General features: G+C 36.8%; 1 protein-coding gene across 7 annotated transcripts in view; it reads left to right on the top strand.

Moving 5' to 3' along the window:
* Nucleotides 1-19,922, top strand: part of LOC135482313 (uncharacterized) — a 57,736-nt gene continuing 37,814 nt past the window's right edge. For 4 of the 7 annotated variants that reach the window (XM_064762234.1, XM_064762232.1, XM_064762233.1 and 1 more), the window contains exons 1-2: nt 1-392; nt 19,086-19,166. In XM_064762234.1, the coding sequence (XP_064618304.1) occupies nt 279-392; nt 19,086-19,166 (195 nt within the window). In that variant the 5' untranslated portion in view covers nt 1-278. Of the gene's footprint in view, nt 393-13,935; nt 13,995-19,085; nt 19,167-19,922 lie in introns of those variants that run through there. The other 3 variants (XM_064762237.1, XM_064762238.1, XM_064762236.1) reach the window with 3 other exon arrangements.

Raw genomic sequence — 19,922 nt, 5'->3', positions numbered from 1 at the left:
GAATGGCAGGCCTGTGGTAGGATAACTTCTCAAGTTTGTGACATTTACCAATCTTAAAGAATGTGTTCGTCTTGTGTACCGGCTGACTTCGGCTAATCAGAAATGTAGTCGACAGAGCAGTGACTTCCACCTTTCGATAGTTCTCGCACTAAAATGGTAGAGAAGCTGTGTTGAGACGGACGGACGGAGGATCGGTGCTAGATCACACACCCTGTCCCACGGCCAGGCCTAGGTCCACTGGTTACCTGAGTGAATACCATTGACCAGAACTTGTCAAAATGAGTAATGCCAAGTGCCGTAAATTTGTCCCTAACATTTTCAACAAAAGCAAGTGTCAAGATTGCTTTGCTCCAAAGGAATTACACTCTGCAGAAGCTCTGGAATGTAACAAGGTAAGGTTGATAACCGGACTAGATCAGATCATCAGTTCTTCAACTCCTCAGGATGAACTTTTACGTTTTAGCTTACTTACATTTCAAAGTTAGTTCATCAGTGACTCAGTTTTTGCCAAGCCTTGTTCTTGGGAAACCAACTTTAAATTACTAACACTAAGTTGTAAATGTAACTTTATTTATTATTGATTAACATTGTGGCTTTGTTGTGGTAAGTAGATTAAATGACTAGCAGTTATGTTGTCATCCAGAAAAGCTCAGACAACCTAGCACAATTTTAGGGTTAGACTTGTATTAGTCTGAGGGAGGGTAGAATTCAACATTTTCATCTAGACTGTAGATGTATGCTACTGATGTCAAAGCAAAGAGGAAAATGTTGAGCCAGTGTTTTGATGTTTGTCTTCGAGTTTCTTTCTAACAAGATAGTCCAGTGACCAAGAAATATGTGGCTTTTACTAACAATACATGTAGGGATATTCAGAGCATACGTTTAATGGAGTGCTCCAAGCGCTTCAGGGCTATCTCTCCTACCACCAGGTTAAAGCATAGTCATGTGGTAGGACTATAAAGGCTAGCCCTAGAATTGTGCTAAGACAACCCTTATATTTAAATTTTAGCGATGTTTTACAATGGTTATAATTTTATATCAACAGAATGAGTCTTGGGCAAATGGTTGATGGATGCTTGCCTTTTAATTACTAGCCTTAGGAGAAGAAAAGTACCAGTTCAATCCAGCAGTTGTACAAGGAATTTTTAGGTTTCGCCTGCTGTTCATGTCTCCTTGGTGACAATAATTGGTCAGCGACACATGATGGTGCACTGCACATGGGCAAGTTTGTCAGTAACTTGCTAATCAGGTGTTTACCAATGGCACCAGTGGTTTTCCTCCACTTATAAATGACTGTTTCTTTACTTCAGTGTTGTATTAATGCCGCACTCAAGGATTTTTGACTTACAAGGTGGCCAGTTGTACAAGTGGAAGAGACCCAACAACCTTTACTGCCAGTGTATATTAAGTGAACAATTCTTAAGTATGGTTTTAAACTACAGTTTTGTACAATCAAATACCAGTAATTAAGTAAAAACTTCGTTGAAACTTTCCCTTAGCAAGTACAGGCAACATGACATTTTAGAAGTTTACCAGGATACCAGTTTTTTGTGGTCTCTATCATATTTGGTGTGGCGAACCTGGTAACTGGTTGAATGGTATATTGACCGCTACCTGATTAACTACCATAATTCAGATTCTATTTTATGTCTGATACTCATCACCAACAGTGAATGATTCTCACCATAGGTCTATATGAACCCATTGTCACAGCTTCATGGTCCTGTTAATAAACCATATCAATGAAAAAAGATCCATATTTTCAGAGGATCAAATTTGTGCCAGTCACTCAGGATTGAGTCTGAAACTAAAACTGGACGTATTTTGACTTTCAGTGCTAAGCATCTGGGTCCAGTTCAGCTTAATCGACCTTAGTGTAACCTGTTACATTTAATATGCTGAATATGCTTCATCTGTCAGCTCTGACGTACCAGTGTGACTGTCACAAGACTTTTGCACATGATGCATCATAGTGACCAGCTTTTTGTCAACACGCTGAATGCATCTGGGTAAAGTTGAATGCTTTGAGCCATGAAAAGTAGAACATGTAGAGTAGAACTCTGAACAATTGCTGAGTCAGTAGTTGTCTGTAAATGCAAACCCACCATTATTGACTAAAACTGGTGCCCGATCAGATACTTCCAGGTGCTCCATAATGTTTAAAGTGGTCAAAAACTCATTTGCTTCTATTAGCAACCTTGATTGACCTACACCCTGCTTAAAGTACATGTAGTTTCCCTGTGGAGTGACCCATCAGAGCTTACATGTAATCACTTAAGTGTGAATGCGTTACAGTATCCAGGGTTGCAGTGGGAGCGGGCAATCTACAAATGCCCTGTCCAACACCTGGTTTGACCTGCACCTCACGTGTCCTAATGATTGGAAGCGTGCATATGTAACCACTAGACCATAGTCCTCTCCCCTCTTTAGTATTAAGACTATTTTAAAGGCATATCATGCATGGTTGGACAGTGTAATGACTGTCGTTGTTACACAAACAATACCAGCAGACCTACAGGACAAGTTTTACTCCTGCAAAGTAAAGCCACAATCAAGTGGTATCCACAGACAGAAAAGCAGTAACCCACCTTAGGTCATTTTTTTTTGCCGTACATCAAAAGAAGAGACAACAAATTTTGTAACAGTCGTAGCCATTTTCTTCTGATGTGGTGCTTGGCAAATCTATAAGTTAACTTTTAATCTAGAATTTGTATGGGGCCATGGGATATGACATGTTAATATAACCAGAACTCTGATATTGCATTACTCATGACTCTAACTTGGTACATGTTTGTGATAGACATTTGTCTGTACATGGTATGATGGCACATGTACAACAGCCTGACATCAAGCTAGAAGCAGTGTATGGAGTGGATCATGTAGTGGTAGAGCTACAGACATGTACAAATGCCTACAAGAAAAACAGACTTACAGACCTACACGTACATCTATCATTTGCATGAGTTTCTTTATCAGTATTCTATCTCCCTTAGGTCACAAGAACTAATGTACCAGCAGTTGCTTATTTATCTGCTGTATAACACAGTGATGATAAATTGTTAATCTAGCCATGATAAGATCAGCTGTTTATATTAGGATAAGCATATGTTCTGATTAATAGCCTGTATTTGTTTAGAGTTCATTCATCCTGACCCACCCTGATCTCATGTGCTACTTGTGAACTGCTCATGGAACTTAGGCATAGCCAGAAGATATGCTAAGAAAACTGGTGAGATAATGAAGAAGAAAGTTAGATCTCTAAGACATTTTGTTAAAGTTGTAGAGAAGCATTTGAGGATGCTGAATCTGAGCACCAATACATTTCTTCAATGTAGTGGCTTGGTGTGATCAAACACCATGGGTGTTCAGCAGTAATCAACATCCTAGAATTATTATGGTACTAATAAGGAGAAAATTTTTGAAATTATCATCTAATACCAGAGGTTCATAGAACCTTTTTTTCTACCTCCTGACCACCACTTTCTGGGCAAAATTGAGTTTTCTTTTAACTAAAATTTTTTTTTTTCTTGTTTTGACTTACCGTTCGAGATACTGAAATTGAATATTTTTGTGCTATCCTTCATTGATTAAAGAAATTATCACTGCCTATACTTGAAATCAAGCTTGCCTCCTAGTTGATATTGCAAGCTTATTTTCGGTGCACATTGCAGTGATTGTTACATGTATTTCAGAATACTGGTCCATTGAAGTGTGAGAACCTTCCCAGAAAGCTTACAACCTAGAGCAGTCCAGACTGACTGAAGCTCACATCAGCAATTGATCTTAACATCACCTTTAAAAAATATTCAGTTGCCATGAATCAAGATAGAATGGTCATGCATTAATGGCTTATGGAATATGGGGTTATCACTGTCAGTCTGTAAGAGGACATCAAAAACCTGGAGGCAAACTGCATGCTTGCTTTGAAAGGAGGTGAAGATATTAGTGTCACCTGATGTTAGGGGATCAAGCCAGTCAGATTTCATGCACTAACATGGAGTCACTTGCGCTACACTTGTGTCAAAAACAGAACGATCAGAAGCTGAAGTAGGTCAAATTATTCATGAGTAGCAATTTGGAAGAGACCAAAGAAGCTTACTATGTGTCATGTTTGATTTCATATGCCCCTCTACTTCCAAAAATTGCCTTCTTAAATCTAATCAATGCAGAGGGTCATGAAGATTTCCGTAAAAGGGAGGTATCTCAAAGTGTGAACAGAATGCTTTGCGGAACTTTACATGTGTTCAAATTGAGTTTATGTAAAATTTTGAATATTTCTTTTAAAAAACAACTTCACATTGTTTTGAATTCGGTAGACAGACAGAATATCGGCTCATCCAGACGACTTCTATGAAAGCCTGAATACAGCCTTCCATTTTAGAGAATCTCTTTACAGAATATGTTATACGTGGTTATTCCATGCAGAAGTGGATCTTGTGCCACGTGTATATTTTTTGTAATGAACAGTAAGTGCAAGTTGTTTGCGCATATGTAAATGTATACATGTTCATGTACTTTTCTGTCAATTGTATTGACACCATTTTGTGAACCCTGGGAAAGAATATGCCAGGCTGCAACATGGAAGAGTTATTCTTTATCGTAAATGGCTGTTATGCCTGTTATTCCTTGAAAGAGTGCTGTGTTTATGAAATCGTAAACATGGATGCTTAGTAGTTCTGTTACTTTAGATTTGAGTCGCTTATGGATACATGTAGGGTATTTAATATTTGATCTGGAACAACAAGGCTGGCCTACTGACTAAGACTGTTAATAGTATAGATTTCGACATGGTTGCAATGTTGTGCATAGCACATTGTACAGGCATGCATATATACTGGTTACAACGACATGTAAAAATTGTACACTTTTGTTGCAGCTGACATATTTTGAGTTGCTAACCTATTGTGAGAGAATGTACATCATTATAATATATGTATATTATCCTAATATAAGAGTATGTCTTTGGGGCAGCCCCCAAAAAAAAAACAAAATAAAGGAACTTTTTCGCGATACATAAAACACATGTCAAATACATGTAAATCAGTATATAAAACTTAATAACATCTTACTCAAGTGTTTCAATGTGTAATGTTTAGTGTTGTGAACTGTAAGCTGTGTGAACAGTACGCTAAAATATATTCACTCATGAATGTATTTACTTCATTCACTGCTTCATGAACATGTTATTAACAAATGTCCCCTTTAATAGGTATTAGGCATTGCATAAATGCAAAAGCACATGTGTACATGTACATATATAAGTGTGTACTTCACAGTATACATGTAAATGTCAGGCTTTTTATGAATTCTTGCGTTACTGGCAAGTACAGTTACCTTTTGAGGGAGCATCACAAACTTTCTGTTAATTACACCTTGTATTACCAGCAAGTAAATAATGATATTTGGACCTGTTTTGGTACAGCTCTGGGCTGAAAAGATTAATTACTGTGCTGATGAAGATTGCTGGAACATGACAAACTCACTACCCAGCCTCATTGTAGGCTGCAGGCATTTGCCGCTTAACCTTGTTCTTATTCCTTTGATCTGGCCATTGCTTGTACATACATGTAGAACAGATAGCGACATTCAGTAGCATAAATATAGATGTATAAATATATGTCCATCCCTCTTAATTCCTGGTGTATGAACATGCTGATAAGCTGATACATTTTGTTAAAATACCTGACTGACTAAATGGGCTGAGAATAATTTCTAATTTCACTTACTTGTTAGAATAAGCTGAAGTGATTTGTCATGTCTCTCCTGGATTAAGGAAGCTCACTGTACTGTTTAAACAAAAGCTGTCCTTAATAATCTGCCTTGAGGGCATTTTAGCTATTTATTTCCACAGTGCATGGCAATGTTAGATCACCAGAAATTATGCTTGACAATAGCATATTCTTTAATCGTACATGTGCATGTTGTAGTTGGTTTATAAAAATGTGAAAGGGGATTTGTCATATTTTATTAGAACAATCCAGGCATTTAGATAACAACACAAAAAAACGTGCAATTTATATACAAATCAGAATATTTGAAATGTTAAGATTTTTAAACTTTGAGCTCTGAATAAAATAACCTGTGATTGGTCAAGTGGAAATAAGAGTATGCGAAACTACGAGCACAGATATTCTAAGGAGCCGCCATATCCTGTTGTTGCATCCCCCAGAGTATTACATGTACACATACATATAATCATTCATTTTGTTTTTAACTTTTTTCATGCATGTATGCAATGCAAAATTGTGGGGAATCTCCATTTCAGAATTCTGTCTTTGCATGTCTTCTTTGGCCTGCATAGTTTCACTCTATACCATACCTGCCTTTTGTAACCAATCCTGTTAGCTTGTTGAATTGATATTAAGGGGAGTGACATTACCTACCTGGTGTATGTAAATGGTGACCTAGAAATGTAGTCTTGTCACATTACAGTTGTTTGGGTACATTACTCAGCCTCATCCAACTATTATACTGTGCAATGTATATCATAGGTTGTACAGCCTGCGTTGAGTATGTTCAGTCCCATACCAAATGCTGCTTGCCTATGCCAAGTCTGACTCAACAGATCCAAGTAGCAACATGTGCATGTATGAACAAGCAACTTGTACATATAGTTTTCCTAACAGGTTTTATTTTCTGATAAAACATGCATGTATTTTATTTTTGTTCACGTACATGTGTCATGGATGTGTATAAGACTGTGAGTTGCTGTCTTTTGCTGTCAGAAGGTGACATCGATTAGCTCTGCTTGAACTGTGTAACAGACTCTTGAGAGGGATATTTTTGCAAATGATAACATAATAAGATAATGTATCTTTGTGAACACGAAGACTAATGAGTGAGTGAGTGCTTGGGGTTTAACACGAAGACTAATGTCATTACATATTGATGGTAACTAAACTAGATGTAGGGGTTTCAATTAGAAACTTCCTGGTATTCCAAAACCTTAATTTTTCACAAAAACTTGATGAATTCATTCATGGTCAGTTTACCTGGGCCAGTGTATTTGTATATATGTACGCATGTAGGTTAGGTTCTGTGTGTGGTAATTTTCACCACCTAGTTTTGTTTATGGTACTATGTGTTGCTGAAACTATCATTGTTTAGAGGAGAGGGTTATTTTTTCCACAGCCCAGCTGTGGTAATATCAACACACAAGCTTGGCTCTGTAACAGAGTAGAGAATAAACTGTGAGCAACAAATCTTCCTTATTCTTACTGGAAGCTTTCATCAGCTTATTTCTCAGTGTCATTGGCATTTTGTGAAAAGTAAACCATCAAGCTACACTCATCACCTTCAGGAGGTTTAGTTTTGGAATAAGTTCAGATAATTGTATGAAATCAGTTTGTTTCCATTATGGTGCTTATCCTTGTAGTAAGATGTGTACTTAACCCTAAATGACCAAACATTTAGCCCTTGACTAACTTGATTTTCCTGGATTCTGAGAGTTTTGTTGATTTTAGAAAGGTATTTTGAGGTTTGTTGTAAAGGTACATGTAGTATGATGTCCTAATGGGAAAATGCAGGTTTTAATAAATAAAGTAATATTTTATGACATTTGTTTGCCTCCAGAAATGCACTTTTATGCTAGAATTTAAGGTTATTTAAGTATGTTTAAAATCTTCTGTTAATAATTGTTCCCACCACCTCTACAAGTTCTTTGTTCACCTAATTATCAGTTCTGTTAGTTGCTCTGTATATGAGAATGATGCATGTACATGTACATACTGTAAATCTTCAACCTTTTTATGTGTCTGTATTCATGCAGAATTGGAAGGCATTATTTCGCACAGACTGATACAATTAAGTACTTTTTTGAAGGCCTGAAGCTGTCCAACCCATGCAGTCAGTATAGTTTTGTCTTCAAAAATCAAGTTAAAAAATTGAATGAATTGTCCTAGAAGTTGCTCTCTCATATGGGGAAAGGTTTAAGAATTGGGGTATGTACATCAGCAGACCATAATTGTGTGGATTCTGTTACCATACATGTGTTTATAGTGAAATGTTGTGGTATCTTGTCAAGGTGTATACTCAGTAAAGTTACCTCGCATGTTATTTTCCTGTAGCTCTATGTGAATACCTGCATATATTGAACCAATTTTGTATGAACACAATCTGTGCTGATGGATTTTAATGTATTACCCATAATACACATTGGTATATTGAGGTCAATTGTCCACTTAAGGAAAACAATGCAACCATTGACCTATGACTCCATGCATAATTATTGAGGTAAACTGTTTTCAAGCATTGTGCTGGAATACCATGGAATTTTTGATAATGATTTGTGGTGTACTATAGGATAATATGAAGAGTCTTTATGGCATTGACTCAGGTGAACAAATGGCACATACCAGAGACCAGTCAATCTGATAGATGTGTAACTTACACATTTGGAGAATTAATTAGGGCTGCAATATCAAGTAACAACATACATAAGTATAAGGACACTATTAATAGATGCTAATGTAATTATGTTGCTGCATGCTCTACTCTTGAGTTTTGGCAATATGTAGACATAATACATCCCTATTGTTTAATAGTACATGATTGTCAACAGAATGGCCAGCCATGGGCATGCAGGTGTGCACGTGTATGCTTACAATCACTGTATTGTACTAGCTGGTAGCCTGGAGTATGATGGACAGGAGTGGTGGAGAGCTTCAGTATTGGGTGAAGATGAATTACTGCTGTCATTTAGTAAATGAAAACCAGGGGGTGTAATGATTGCTCAGGTAGATGTTAATATTGCTGATCTTGTATCAAGAGACCTGTCTTTGTCAGAGGAAGTAGTGTTTAATTCATTACTGCACATCCTACACCTATCACACATTTCTGAATGTTGACAGCTGACTGGTTTGAGGGCTGTAGTCAGACACTGAGCACATACATCAGGGAATTCATGAATAAACCTTCCCTATTCTGCCTGTATGGAGTTTTCATTAACTCATATGTGCATGTATTATTTATGTATAGCATTGTGTGATGTAAGTACATCTGTTCGCAGCCTCAGCTGAAGCCTGACCCTCATGATGGGTGAACTGACATGAGGTGACAAACATCTAGATCTTTGCCTGTATGCAGACAGCATCATGTATACATTCAGAAAATACTTCATCCTGTCATAGTTTAAACATGTGTTCTCCACATATTCCTTAAATGATATGTTCACCAATGCCTCCTTAAAGTATAATTATGTATTCCTGTAATACATTGTAGATGTATATATACATTTACAATACCAAAAAAGCTATGTGTATACATATATTACAGGTCATGCAAACAGTTACCTAAAATGTAGTGCAAAGTTATACTTTGATGCATTATAACAGATTTTGATGCATTAAAGTTGTGACGGCGTAAAACACCAATCAAATAAATAAATAAATAAAATTAAAGTTGTGCACACATGTAAATAAAAGTTATACATGTTCATAAACATATCATGTTCACAAGCCAGTGTATGGACATTGTATCAAAAAAAATTAAATGCCACATAACATTATGGTAATGCTCTGACATGTTCATATTCATTGTACATTTATAAAGGTGTGAAGGCAATTTAAATACAAATGTATTATAAGATAATGTAGTCTTAATTCTTCAAATACAAAATTACTTGTAGATGCATAAATGTATTTATTAGCACATATACATGATCACAGATACTTGATCATGGTGTATAAGTTTGACCAGGTGTTCACTGTCCGTAGTTCATGTAAATACTCTCCGTGTTATCACCTCGAGGACTAATGATTATATGTACATGTACATTCCACAGTGTCTGTGCTATTTTATCATTATGTGACAATTCATGGAATATTTATGTAAACCATGGTGATACATTGCTGATGGTTATAGGTAAAGTACAACAATTACTGATAACTATACAGGTCATTTTACATAAATTCACAGGTGAAGCAAACTGATCCTCAGATTAGCCTTGACTGGTGAACATGCCTCAGGTGTTTTTCAGATAGAGTTCCCTGGCTCCTGCACTGAGGTACTGTGGTGTTCAACACCCACAAACCAGATTGCCAAAACTAATACTAATATTCCTAAATTAGTTGTTGAACATCGGTCAACTATATGCAAATAAAATATTTTACTTCACCACAGTTCGTGTAAAATATTTTCTCTGTCTCTTTTCAACAAATCTAACCTTTCTTGGCCAACTCATACATGTACAGTAACCCAGACTTTGTATTGTGCACACTTTGTGTAGGAGTAGGCTCCAAACCACAGGGTGTGGGTTCATTCCTAGCTGTGCTGACTTTGTAGATGCTGTTGTTGTCATTGTTCTCAAGATTTTGGTAACAATATATGATTGACAGCATTTGTCAGACCGTTTACTCTGTCTTGCATTCTATGAATGCTGGAACCATTTCCACCAATATGCCATGAAAATCTGTATACATGGGACAGTTTGTAGATAAATTGGTCAGTATGACTCTCCCTGCAATGTTCAGTTAATCATTTTAGTTTTTAATAGACATATATGATTATTAATTATATATATTTAAAAGGGCTACTTAATATCACAATTTTACTATGAAATAAATTGTCAGCTTTGATGCATGAACATGTATATGTATGTATATGCTATCAGTACATGTACTGTATATACATGGATAATACATGCATAATGTATATTTATGCATGTATGTATAAATGTACTAGTTTTATTAATACTGTGTTTGCCCTGTGTGTGGACAGTGAGTGTGCAGCTGTATCGACAGAGATTGTTTGTTTGACTAACTGTGTATTTGTTGGGGAGGAATTCTGAGGAATTGTCTGGCCATCTTCACACCTGATCAGCTGTCTGAGGCTTATGCACACCTGACAAAGGAGATGGATGTACAGATAATCACGTCCATCACAACTCTCTATATTGATTAACTGTTGAACTGACAGCTTTTTCATTGAGGGGAAATCAAGCACTAAGCACCTTGTCGGTGTTTGCTGTCTGCTTCACTGCACCTCCTAACTACTCCTATAGTCACCTGAGTACCACGGGCACTTTTAAAACAGGAACCATTTTGTGTGGTTTGCTAGAATTAGGCGACTTAATGGACTATGGAGTTGTAGAATAGGCTGTGTATATATACATGTATAATGTGTGTATGTGCGTGCGTGTGTGTGTGTGTGTGTGGCCTGCTCTGGACCCTCTGGAATGCAATTCATTCATTGTACTGAACTTTAGGCTATGTTTTTATTGAAGAGGTCCTTTCCATTTGTACATATATTTGTACTTGCATAGTACAACATAATTACATGTATACATGTACATACATCTACATGCACCTTCTTATGTTCATGCTGTATTTGGGATTCTACAAGTACAGGTACATGTATGAGTCTCTGTTATATACATAGACATGTTGACTAATCCCCCCTAAAATTCTTGAGCATTGCATTATACAACAAACAAACAAACAAATGCCTCCTTACATACACAGACCATCAAGACTGTGACCTAATGTAAATGTTTAGATTTACCTGTGCACAGGCCCATCGTTATGTTCACATTTGTCTACTTGTACATGTACATGTATGTATGGTCTTCCAGGTACATATGTACATGCATTTCAAAAGTCACTTCTGTCTACATTCTACAGGTATATAGTATATGTAAAATGCATATATGTATATGTATATATATATATATATATATATATATATGGACATTTCAGTTTTCTTGTCTGTGACTGTGATATATGAGTGTAAAAATGATTTTTGTCAGATCTCTCTTGATGTACTAGTGGCAGGAATGGGTCTAGACCTGTGATCGCACATGTATATGTATACACAGTATAAATACCAGGCCATGATTCAGTCCCTTTGCCTACATGTATACATCAGTAGTGTGGTGTATTGTTTACACAGGATTAATCCTCACTTCAATACCTTTTGCTTTATCCCCATGCTCAGATTAAGGATTATTTACATCTCTCTACTGTCCCACACCATCCCCTCAGGCTAGTGGTAATCTGTGGCTAAGTATCCTGTTGTGGCACAAGTTCCACTGTTGTGTATAAGTTTTGTATTGGCAGATCGCCATTTTACAGCTGGTTGTATTACATCAATGTTGAAAACCCCAGAGTACCTACACACATATCTGGGCATTCATGTTTGTGTAGCTTTACCAGGTATTGTGTGAAGTAACTCACTTCACTCTTAAGTGAGGGGACATTTTTTAACAGATAATGAGTTGATATTAGGTCTAGGTGACCCTAAGGCTATTGCAGAGGAGTGTCTGATCAGCTGAACCATCAGTAACCTGCTTATCACACAGTGTATCCAAAGCCTGAGAGAGTTGCTGTGTGGGAGAGCTGAAGGCACTCAACCCTGCCCCTCCTACTTGTGCACACCTACATATGTTCACCTCCAGTCAGTCTGACCCTACACCCTTCCAGACATGCCAGAATATGTACAGGCAGATATACTTACACAACACATACAGTGTACATAGATGTTCCACATTTATAAGGCGCTACATGTACCTCTATGCCTGTCAGTCTGTGAGGATGGACCTGACATGACTACATGGATATGTATTATTATAGTTATTTGGAATCACAAATAAACATGGCCTGTTTACACTTTTTGTCAACCATCTATTAATGGCCACATAGTTATCAGAATATTTAACTTTATACCTTACATAAAACCTAAGTCAGTTTACTTGAAGAAAAACTTGAAAAAAAAAGCTGTATTTGAGACCATTAGCGTATCTGTACAACACAGTTGCAAGCTTACCACCTACATGTAGCTTGTATTAGATGTACATGTACATAATGTCTGTTCCGTTTTGAAAAATCAAATTGAACAGACCCGATTTTTTGTGTACTTGAAATGTTTGCAGTGAAAAGAAATGTGTAGTCATATGTTTTACAAATTCTCTCTGAAAAAAAAAAGCACACACAGAAAATTGTTTTGCCTAGGCTTGTGAAATGGCTCCCAGATTTCCCCTGTCCCTGGACAAGTTTGCAGTATTTTTTCTCCTGTACTGTAGTGACATTATGTCACATATTTTATTCATTATTTATTTGATAGGTGTTTTTATACCGTATTCAAGAATGTTTCACTTCTGCGGCTGTGGCCAGCATTATAGTGGAGGAAACCCACGACCATCCAAAGGTTGCTATAGACTTTCCCAGGTATGGCCAGAGAGGAAGCCAGCTTAAGCTGGACTTGAACTCATAACGACCGCATTTGTAAGAGGCTTCTGGGTCATTTCGCCACACTGGCAGGCTATCCTCGGCCACAGGGTCCCCACACATCAGAATTAATGTTGATTATACTGTCATAACACCAGAGATATAATCTCAACATATAGAAAGTTATTAGAGTTTTTTGCATGGTAGACAACCAAGACTTTTTGGCTACCTATGTGCTGAAGATGTGAATTTCAGTCCAAGATGAAAGTGAATAACTTGCACAGAATTTTTGGCAAGGTATAGTGTTGAGTTAGAGCCCTGCTTCTTTTCAGAACTTTATATTTACCAAAAATTTCCTAGTGTGAAATTCTGAACGACATTCAAGAAGCAGAGTTTCTCCAAATAAGCTATAATTGAAGATGTGCATTAAGTTCTTGTTTTGAGAAGTGGAAGCATTTTTTAAGATGTTTTAATGTGGCACTGTATAGTTTTTCTATTTATAGATTTTCTAATTGCATGGACAGAATGTCATGTACTTTAGGTTCAAGCAGTTCTAAACTATTTATAAACACATGTAGTATTGATATTAATAACTTAATAAAAGAGAGTTGGTTGATCTATGGTTTAATGGACTAGGACTAAGACAATATATTCATGTACATATAGGTACATGGGTTAGATGTGATGTACAGCAGTTGACAGAGGTTTAGTGTTGGAAAGGTGGTCAGGTATTTGTCAGCCTGCCCTTTTCTCTCTGTTTGGATACAGCAGATCACATTGTACTGTTGGATGTACCCATTCTGGCCTATCCAATGGAGGATGTTCCTCAAGTGAGTAAGTGAAGGGTGCAGCATGGTTTGCTTACCCTCCACCCTTAAGAAACCTCTACCAAACTTCACACCCTGACATTTTCCCATGTTAATAGCCAGATGTGCTTAGGTAACCTGAGGTTTTGAAAAGTAAAATGTCCCTTGATGATATTACCCGTTCTGCTGGTCTTGCTACTAGCATAGTCATTGATTAGTGGTTTTAGCAGCTACCATCCCATGCACATTCTTCAGGTCGGCCCATGCTCTACATGTATCTTTTGGAGTGCTTGTAGTTATCAATAAATGCTTACGTTGACATGTTAGCTGCTTCTTTGTGCAGTTGTTGTGGCTCTGCTGTTTTCAATTTCTGGATAACAGTGAGAAAATGTTCGAGTGGTTTTGGTCTCAACATTAGTTAGGAGATCAGTACACATCAGTGCAAAAGCGTAAAGGCTAGCCACATAGAAAGTTATGGGCATGATCCCAGTATGTAGGTGTATTGGTATGTATATCCCGAGGAAGAAAGATACTAGCTGTCATGGATTCCACACAAGTTTTATTCATTTTTGCTTGAGTAGATGTATTAATTTTTTCTACACCAGAATTCATGCATACAATAATACATGTGTAGAATTCTCCATAGCGAAGGACATGGGAGTATTGGAGAATACAGCATAGCATATACTTTGAATTGTAGGTGTACAGTTAAAGCCTTTTCATTTTGTCCCTGCCCTTGTCCCTTTTGTCACTCACTAAAGAAATATGTTCAATTGGCTTATCATGTTCCCATTACTGTAATTTTTCAACCTTTTCGTATATTCTGAATGCATTATTCTGTGTGGACTGATGAAATTATACTTTTTGTGAAGCCCTGAAATTGGCCAATCCAGCCAATGTAGTATTGTCTCCAAAATGAAATTGAAAATGTGCATAAACTGCACTGAAATTTACTCTTTCATACGTGAAAAGGTTGAGGAATTAGGGTAGACTTATTACAACTTGGACACAAGAAACCTGTGCAAATGTTTTTGCTTTTTTCTCCACATGAAGGAATAATATACACACATCTACAGGTGTGGATTCTGTATTTATATATGCATTTATTAGAAGATAAAATAAAAAACAATTTTGGATTGTTAAGAAATGGTTCACACTAAAAATGTACAAAAGATTATTCTGTTATTCCAGTACATGAAATGTCTCACTGGCTATCTATGTGGTACTTTTGGCATCACATTTCCCTTATACATTATTGAACACACCAATTTTTCCTGTTTAATTATCCAGCATGATCAGAATGTAGGTGATTGATGTATAAGTTGTTATTTTAAGTTGCTTATGACATGCATAGCTTTGCCTTGACATGTATATTAGTTTTGTTAGAGGATGGTCATGTATCTTCAAGCAGAAGTAATTGTAGTTGAGCTTATTAAGGCATTATTATAGGTGTGAATGTCAACAGACACATGCACAGGTGAAAGGCCACTGGGGGTGTGTAAATCATGTGATAAGTTTTATATACCGTAATTAAATTATTCTGAAATTCTTTCAGACAATTTATATATTTTTTTTGTGTGTTTGATGAATGATCTTGTATATAGTGTGATGCATACGTGTGTACATACATGTACATGTAACAGGCTAATAAACAATGTTAAGCCATGTTCAGATTTGCCATGTCGTCTCATCGCAGTGGAGAAGAACAAGAACAGGACTGTTTTATAAGCTTGTCCAAAACCACTGGCACAGTTATATGAAATAGTGCATATCATATTTTCATTTGACAGGTTTATCTGTATATTCCATGGGTCGACTTGAGATCACTGCTTTACACGTACATAGTGAAAAACTGACTTTGACATACATGTACATGTTCCAGGTTTAAGATGCTGTTGTTATTAGAGTACATTGTACAATTGTCTTGATACAAAAGATACTAAAGATTCATGTTGATGCTTTACAAACCTGCGATTGTAAATAAAGATCTGTTTTGCTCTGGGATATATAAATACATATAAAAGGCCTTTTGCAGTGCATTTCATAGTTACTTCAAGCTCATTGTCGCTATGATAATGATACTGACAGTGCATCACACATCAGATTACTCTGGGAATAAATGTGGTTTACTTATCATGTACAGGTACCATTCGTGGCAGGGACACTGTGTAAGCCGACTGACAGTTACAGTAGCTGGTCCATAACTTGACAAACTGCTGTCTGTGGCTTGACATCAGAGCTGTTGACAGAGCAGATCCCTCGGATAACCCAGGCAGAATGTCATGTATTTAGGGCTAATAAAAAGTGAGCTGAAGCATCTAGAAATAAAGATTCCATGCTGTCAGTGTTGATAGATAAACCTCGCATGTTTTCATATATGCTGGTGACAGATGTGAACTGTCAGTGACAAATACATGCATCTGTGTAGGAAACTAAATAAGTGTAATGATACCATACTACATTGCCTGTCTGGGATGGGATGGCTTTGTATGTATAATGTACATGTATGTGTTGAGTGGGGTTTGGCTGATACAGGGTTATAAGAAAGCTGTGCAAGTCATGTACTGGGTGGAAAGTGGATGACACATTTTCAGGATTATATATACAAGGAGCATGGTATTACTAATAGTTTAGTTATCCCATTGCATGTGTGTGTTCTTGTTAGCCTGCAGATGGATTGGGTTACTTCAGATGTGTTGCTGGCAGCCTATTACTATTTGTGTCACTGTGCAATTTAATAGGCTACAGATCTCGGAATTGGTCTGGGAATATCACAAGCACTTAAATATAGCACAGTTGTTTGATCGTAGGAGCTTCAGGGTCGTGGGGGCCAAGAACATGCTCAAAATGTCACCCCTCTAGACATGAGCATTGCATGCACCTTTACATGTAAACTGATGCAAGACTAGGATCCTAACACGTATTTACAAAGAGTAAATTGTCCATGGGGATGGCTGTTAGCCCAAGGGCCTGTTTTGAATTAGAGTCCAGGACAGCACTCTGTTTGTCTTCTGTGCCTCCCTGGGATGTGCTGTTATTATACCTCCCCATGAGGAACTATGGAGAACTTTAGCCTTTTGAGCTAACAAACAAGCTCAGTTGACAGGAGCAGCATTATAATTTGAGGGTTTAGCTTTTCAGAGAAAAAGCCACGGAAGAAATTCCTGAGCAAACATATTGGCCCAGAAAGTCAGCTGGAACAAACAGCAGTGCTGATTAAGCACCTGGTCTGGGCCAAAAAACATACCAAGGCCAACGTCTACATGTACATGTATTATATTATACTTGATTTTATTTCTAGTTTATACAGGAGGAATATAAGATATTTTCCATTCTCCATGTACAAGCATGTAAAAACATGCGCCACATGTACAAGGATGAGCTGACCACACCAATGTTGATAAACATTTTATATTATATCATACAAATAAAGTGGGACTTCAATTGTTCTTCAATCTCACCTCACCATTTAAAGTTTGACTGATCATAAGATGAAAAAAAAAAACAACAAACACAGAAAGGCCTTTGTAAGCCACAAAAAAATATCATGCAGGGACAATGATAATGCCATTGTACCAGAATGGGTTTGTAAGTACATATGTACTCTAGCTGCTTAAAGGTGGTAGTTCATCCCAGGTTCTCTAGGTACTGGTTTCCTCTACCCATAAATCTTATTGCAGTCATTCATTGAAAACTTCCTGATCACAGCATTAAACTCTGGGCAACCAAAGAAACATTCAAAAATGGTGCCAGGACTGTGCCAGCGGTGGAAATTTTTGTGGTATTAATTCCTTTAGCATTGCAGACAAGCAGGGAAAAATAGTGTGTACCCATAGATGTCCCTGGACATGGAGGTCATTCATGTTTAAAAGCATATCATAGGCGACATTATATGCACTACTGTACTTGATTTCAGTTCAAAAAAACAATGCCAACAAAACAGTTTTTGTTTTGGCTGGGACAACATGGGTAAATCTAGGTTAAACCTCAGTCAGACAATAACTTCCTGCAACAGTAAAGCAAGTGATGATCTCCTTGTGTCATCTCCTGATGGAAGATGCTGTCTTTTCTTCACATGACTCATAACGTAAGATACTTAAAATACTTTTTGTGTGAGTTTTAGATTTCTACCCAAAGATTATCCAAAAATGATAAATGTAAAACTGTAGAGAACAGGACTTTATTTGGGATGTTTATGAAATATTTCCCTTGATGTCATGTCCATGTAGCTAACCTAGTTGCATATCATTTAATTCCTCACCCTTTTCAGGTATGAAAGAGCAACTTTCAGTACACAATTGTAATTTGATTTTGTCAACAAACTTACATTGGTTAGATTGGCAGATTTCTGGGATTCACAAAAAGTATTATTTTATCAGTCACCACAGAATAATTCCTTCAGAATATGCTTGAATAAACACCTTGCAAAACATGTGACAAGATTGAAGAATTGTAGTAGTTGGTTCTGACAGGTTGAAATGTTCCTTTTCCTTTTGTAAGAGTAAAGGGGTGCTGTCAGAACATGTAAAGAAGTATTTGATTTATGAGTGGAAATGGGAGAGAAATTAAGTTAAATGTATTTTAGGGATCTTTTTGCTAAAAGTTTGAGGACATTATGTACGATCCAGTACAGTAGTTATTTATGGCTGCTCATTAGGAAGTAAGGTGAGGTATTGGGATGATGTGAGGAAATGTCGTTGTTGATGTCTGCTTAGACCCTTTGTTGACCTTGTGTTGACCTTAGATTGGGTGTGTACATATTACACCATAATTTGTTATATTAAAGGTCGGGTACATGTATATTTTGAGGGCTAGGTTACATGTTTTTATTCATCAACCACTTTTTTTTACTGTAATTGGTAGGCTACATGTGCCTGTGCCATGGGTTTTTCATGACCAATTTGTTCTTTTATTTACAAGTTGACCATTTCTGATATTAATTTCAAATTTGTCTGCCCTCTGATTCCTCTCTTCAGCTCCAGGTATATATAGTTCTGCGTTGTTGTACTTATACATTGTATACACTGTACTACATGTACTTATGATTTACATACATATGCATGCATTTACTGTCTCTTTGTTCATTTGATGATAAGGAACCTTGGTTTTATATTTTCAGAGTTCAAGGAAGGTATCAAAATGTGGCTACCTGTTTGTTGCTCCGGATTTCGACTTCACCAACCCAATGGACAGAACTCGCGTAAGTTGTATAATTCGTGCTATCTGGTTTGTAAAAGAAGTTGAACAAAAGAAGTTTTGTGGCTGTTATAGATGCACATGTTCATTTGTATTCTCTTGGATGCTCAGTGATATTTTTTGAAATGCCATTAATTGGGCTATTTTAAAATAATAGCAAAATTTTGATTTGACTTGCGTTAATAGATTTTTTGCCAAAAAGTCTCTTTTAATACTACATGTATATATGAATAGTAAAAATTACAACATTTGGGACATTTTTATACACTCATGTATCTTGATCTCCCAGACTTGTTGCATATGTAGATAGAAATTTAGATGCCATTTTATACACTACAATTTAAGTTTATTTTAGACATGTATAAATGCATTTTCTGTCTTGCCCGACTTCAGCTTTGTCATAAAGATATAAAATATGTACATGTGTTTAATAACTAGATTCACTGCTAATCCTTGAGATTTGAAGTACATCACAGCCAGTTTACCCCTCAAATCCTCCCTCTTACAACATCTATTCACTCTCCACACAATCACACATAATAAATATTTGTGACACTTTCAGGATACCTGTATGAGGCAGACAGTTTTGTGATGAGTGGTTTTCAATGTCTAAGCTATCCTGCACATTACGTAAAACTGACCATAAAAAGTCTGATCATGGGTATATTTCACTTTTATTTTTTGATGAAAATGCTGATGTTTGCATAGAATCACATGAACTTGGACATCTGTGCTACCCACAATAGCAGCTCAGTACTGT

The sequence above is a fragment of the Liolophura sinensis genome, chromosome 1 (assembly GCF_032854445.1).
Source record: "Liolophura sinensis isolate JHLJ2023 chromosome 1, CUHK_Ljap_v2, whole genome shotgun sequence".
Classification (NCBI taxonomy): Eukaryota; Metazoa; Mollusca; class Polyplacophora; order Chitonida; family Chitonidae; genus Liolophura; species Liolophura sinensis.
Note: the sequence above shows the minus strand (reverse complement) of the source record. Positions and strands in the feature narration are given on the sequence as shown.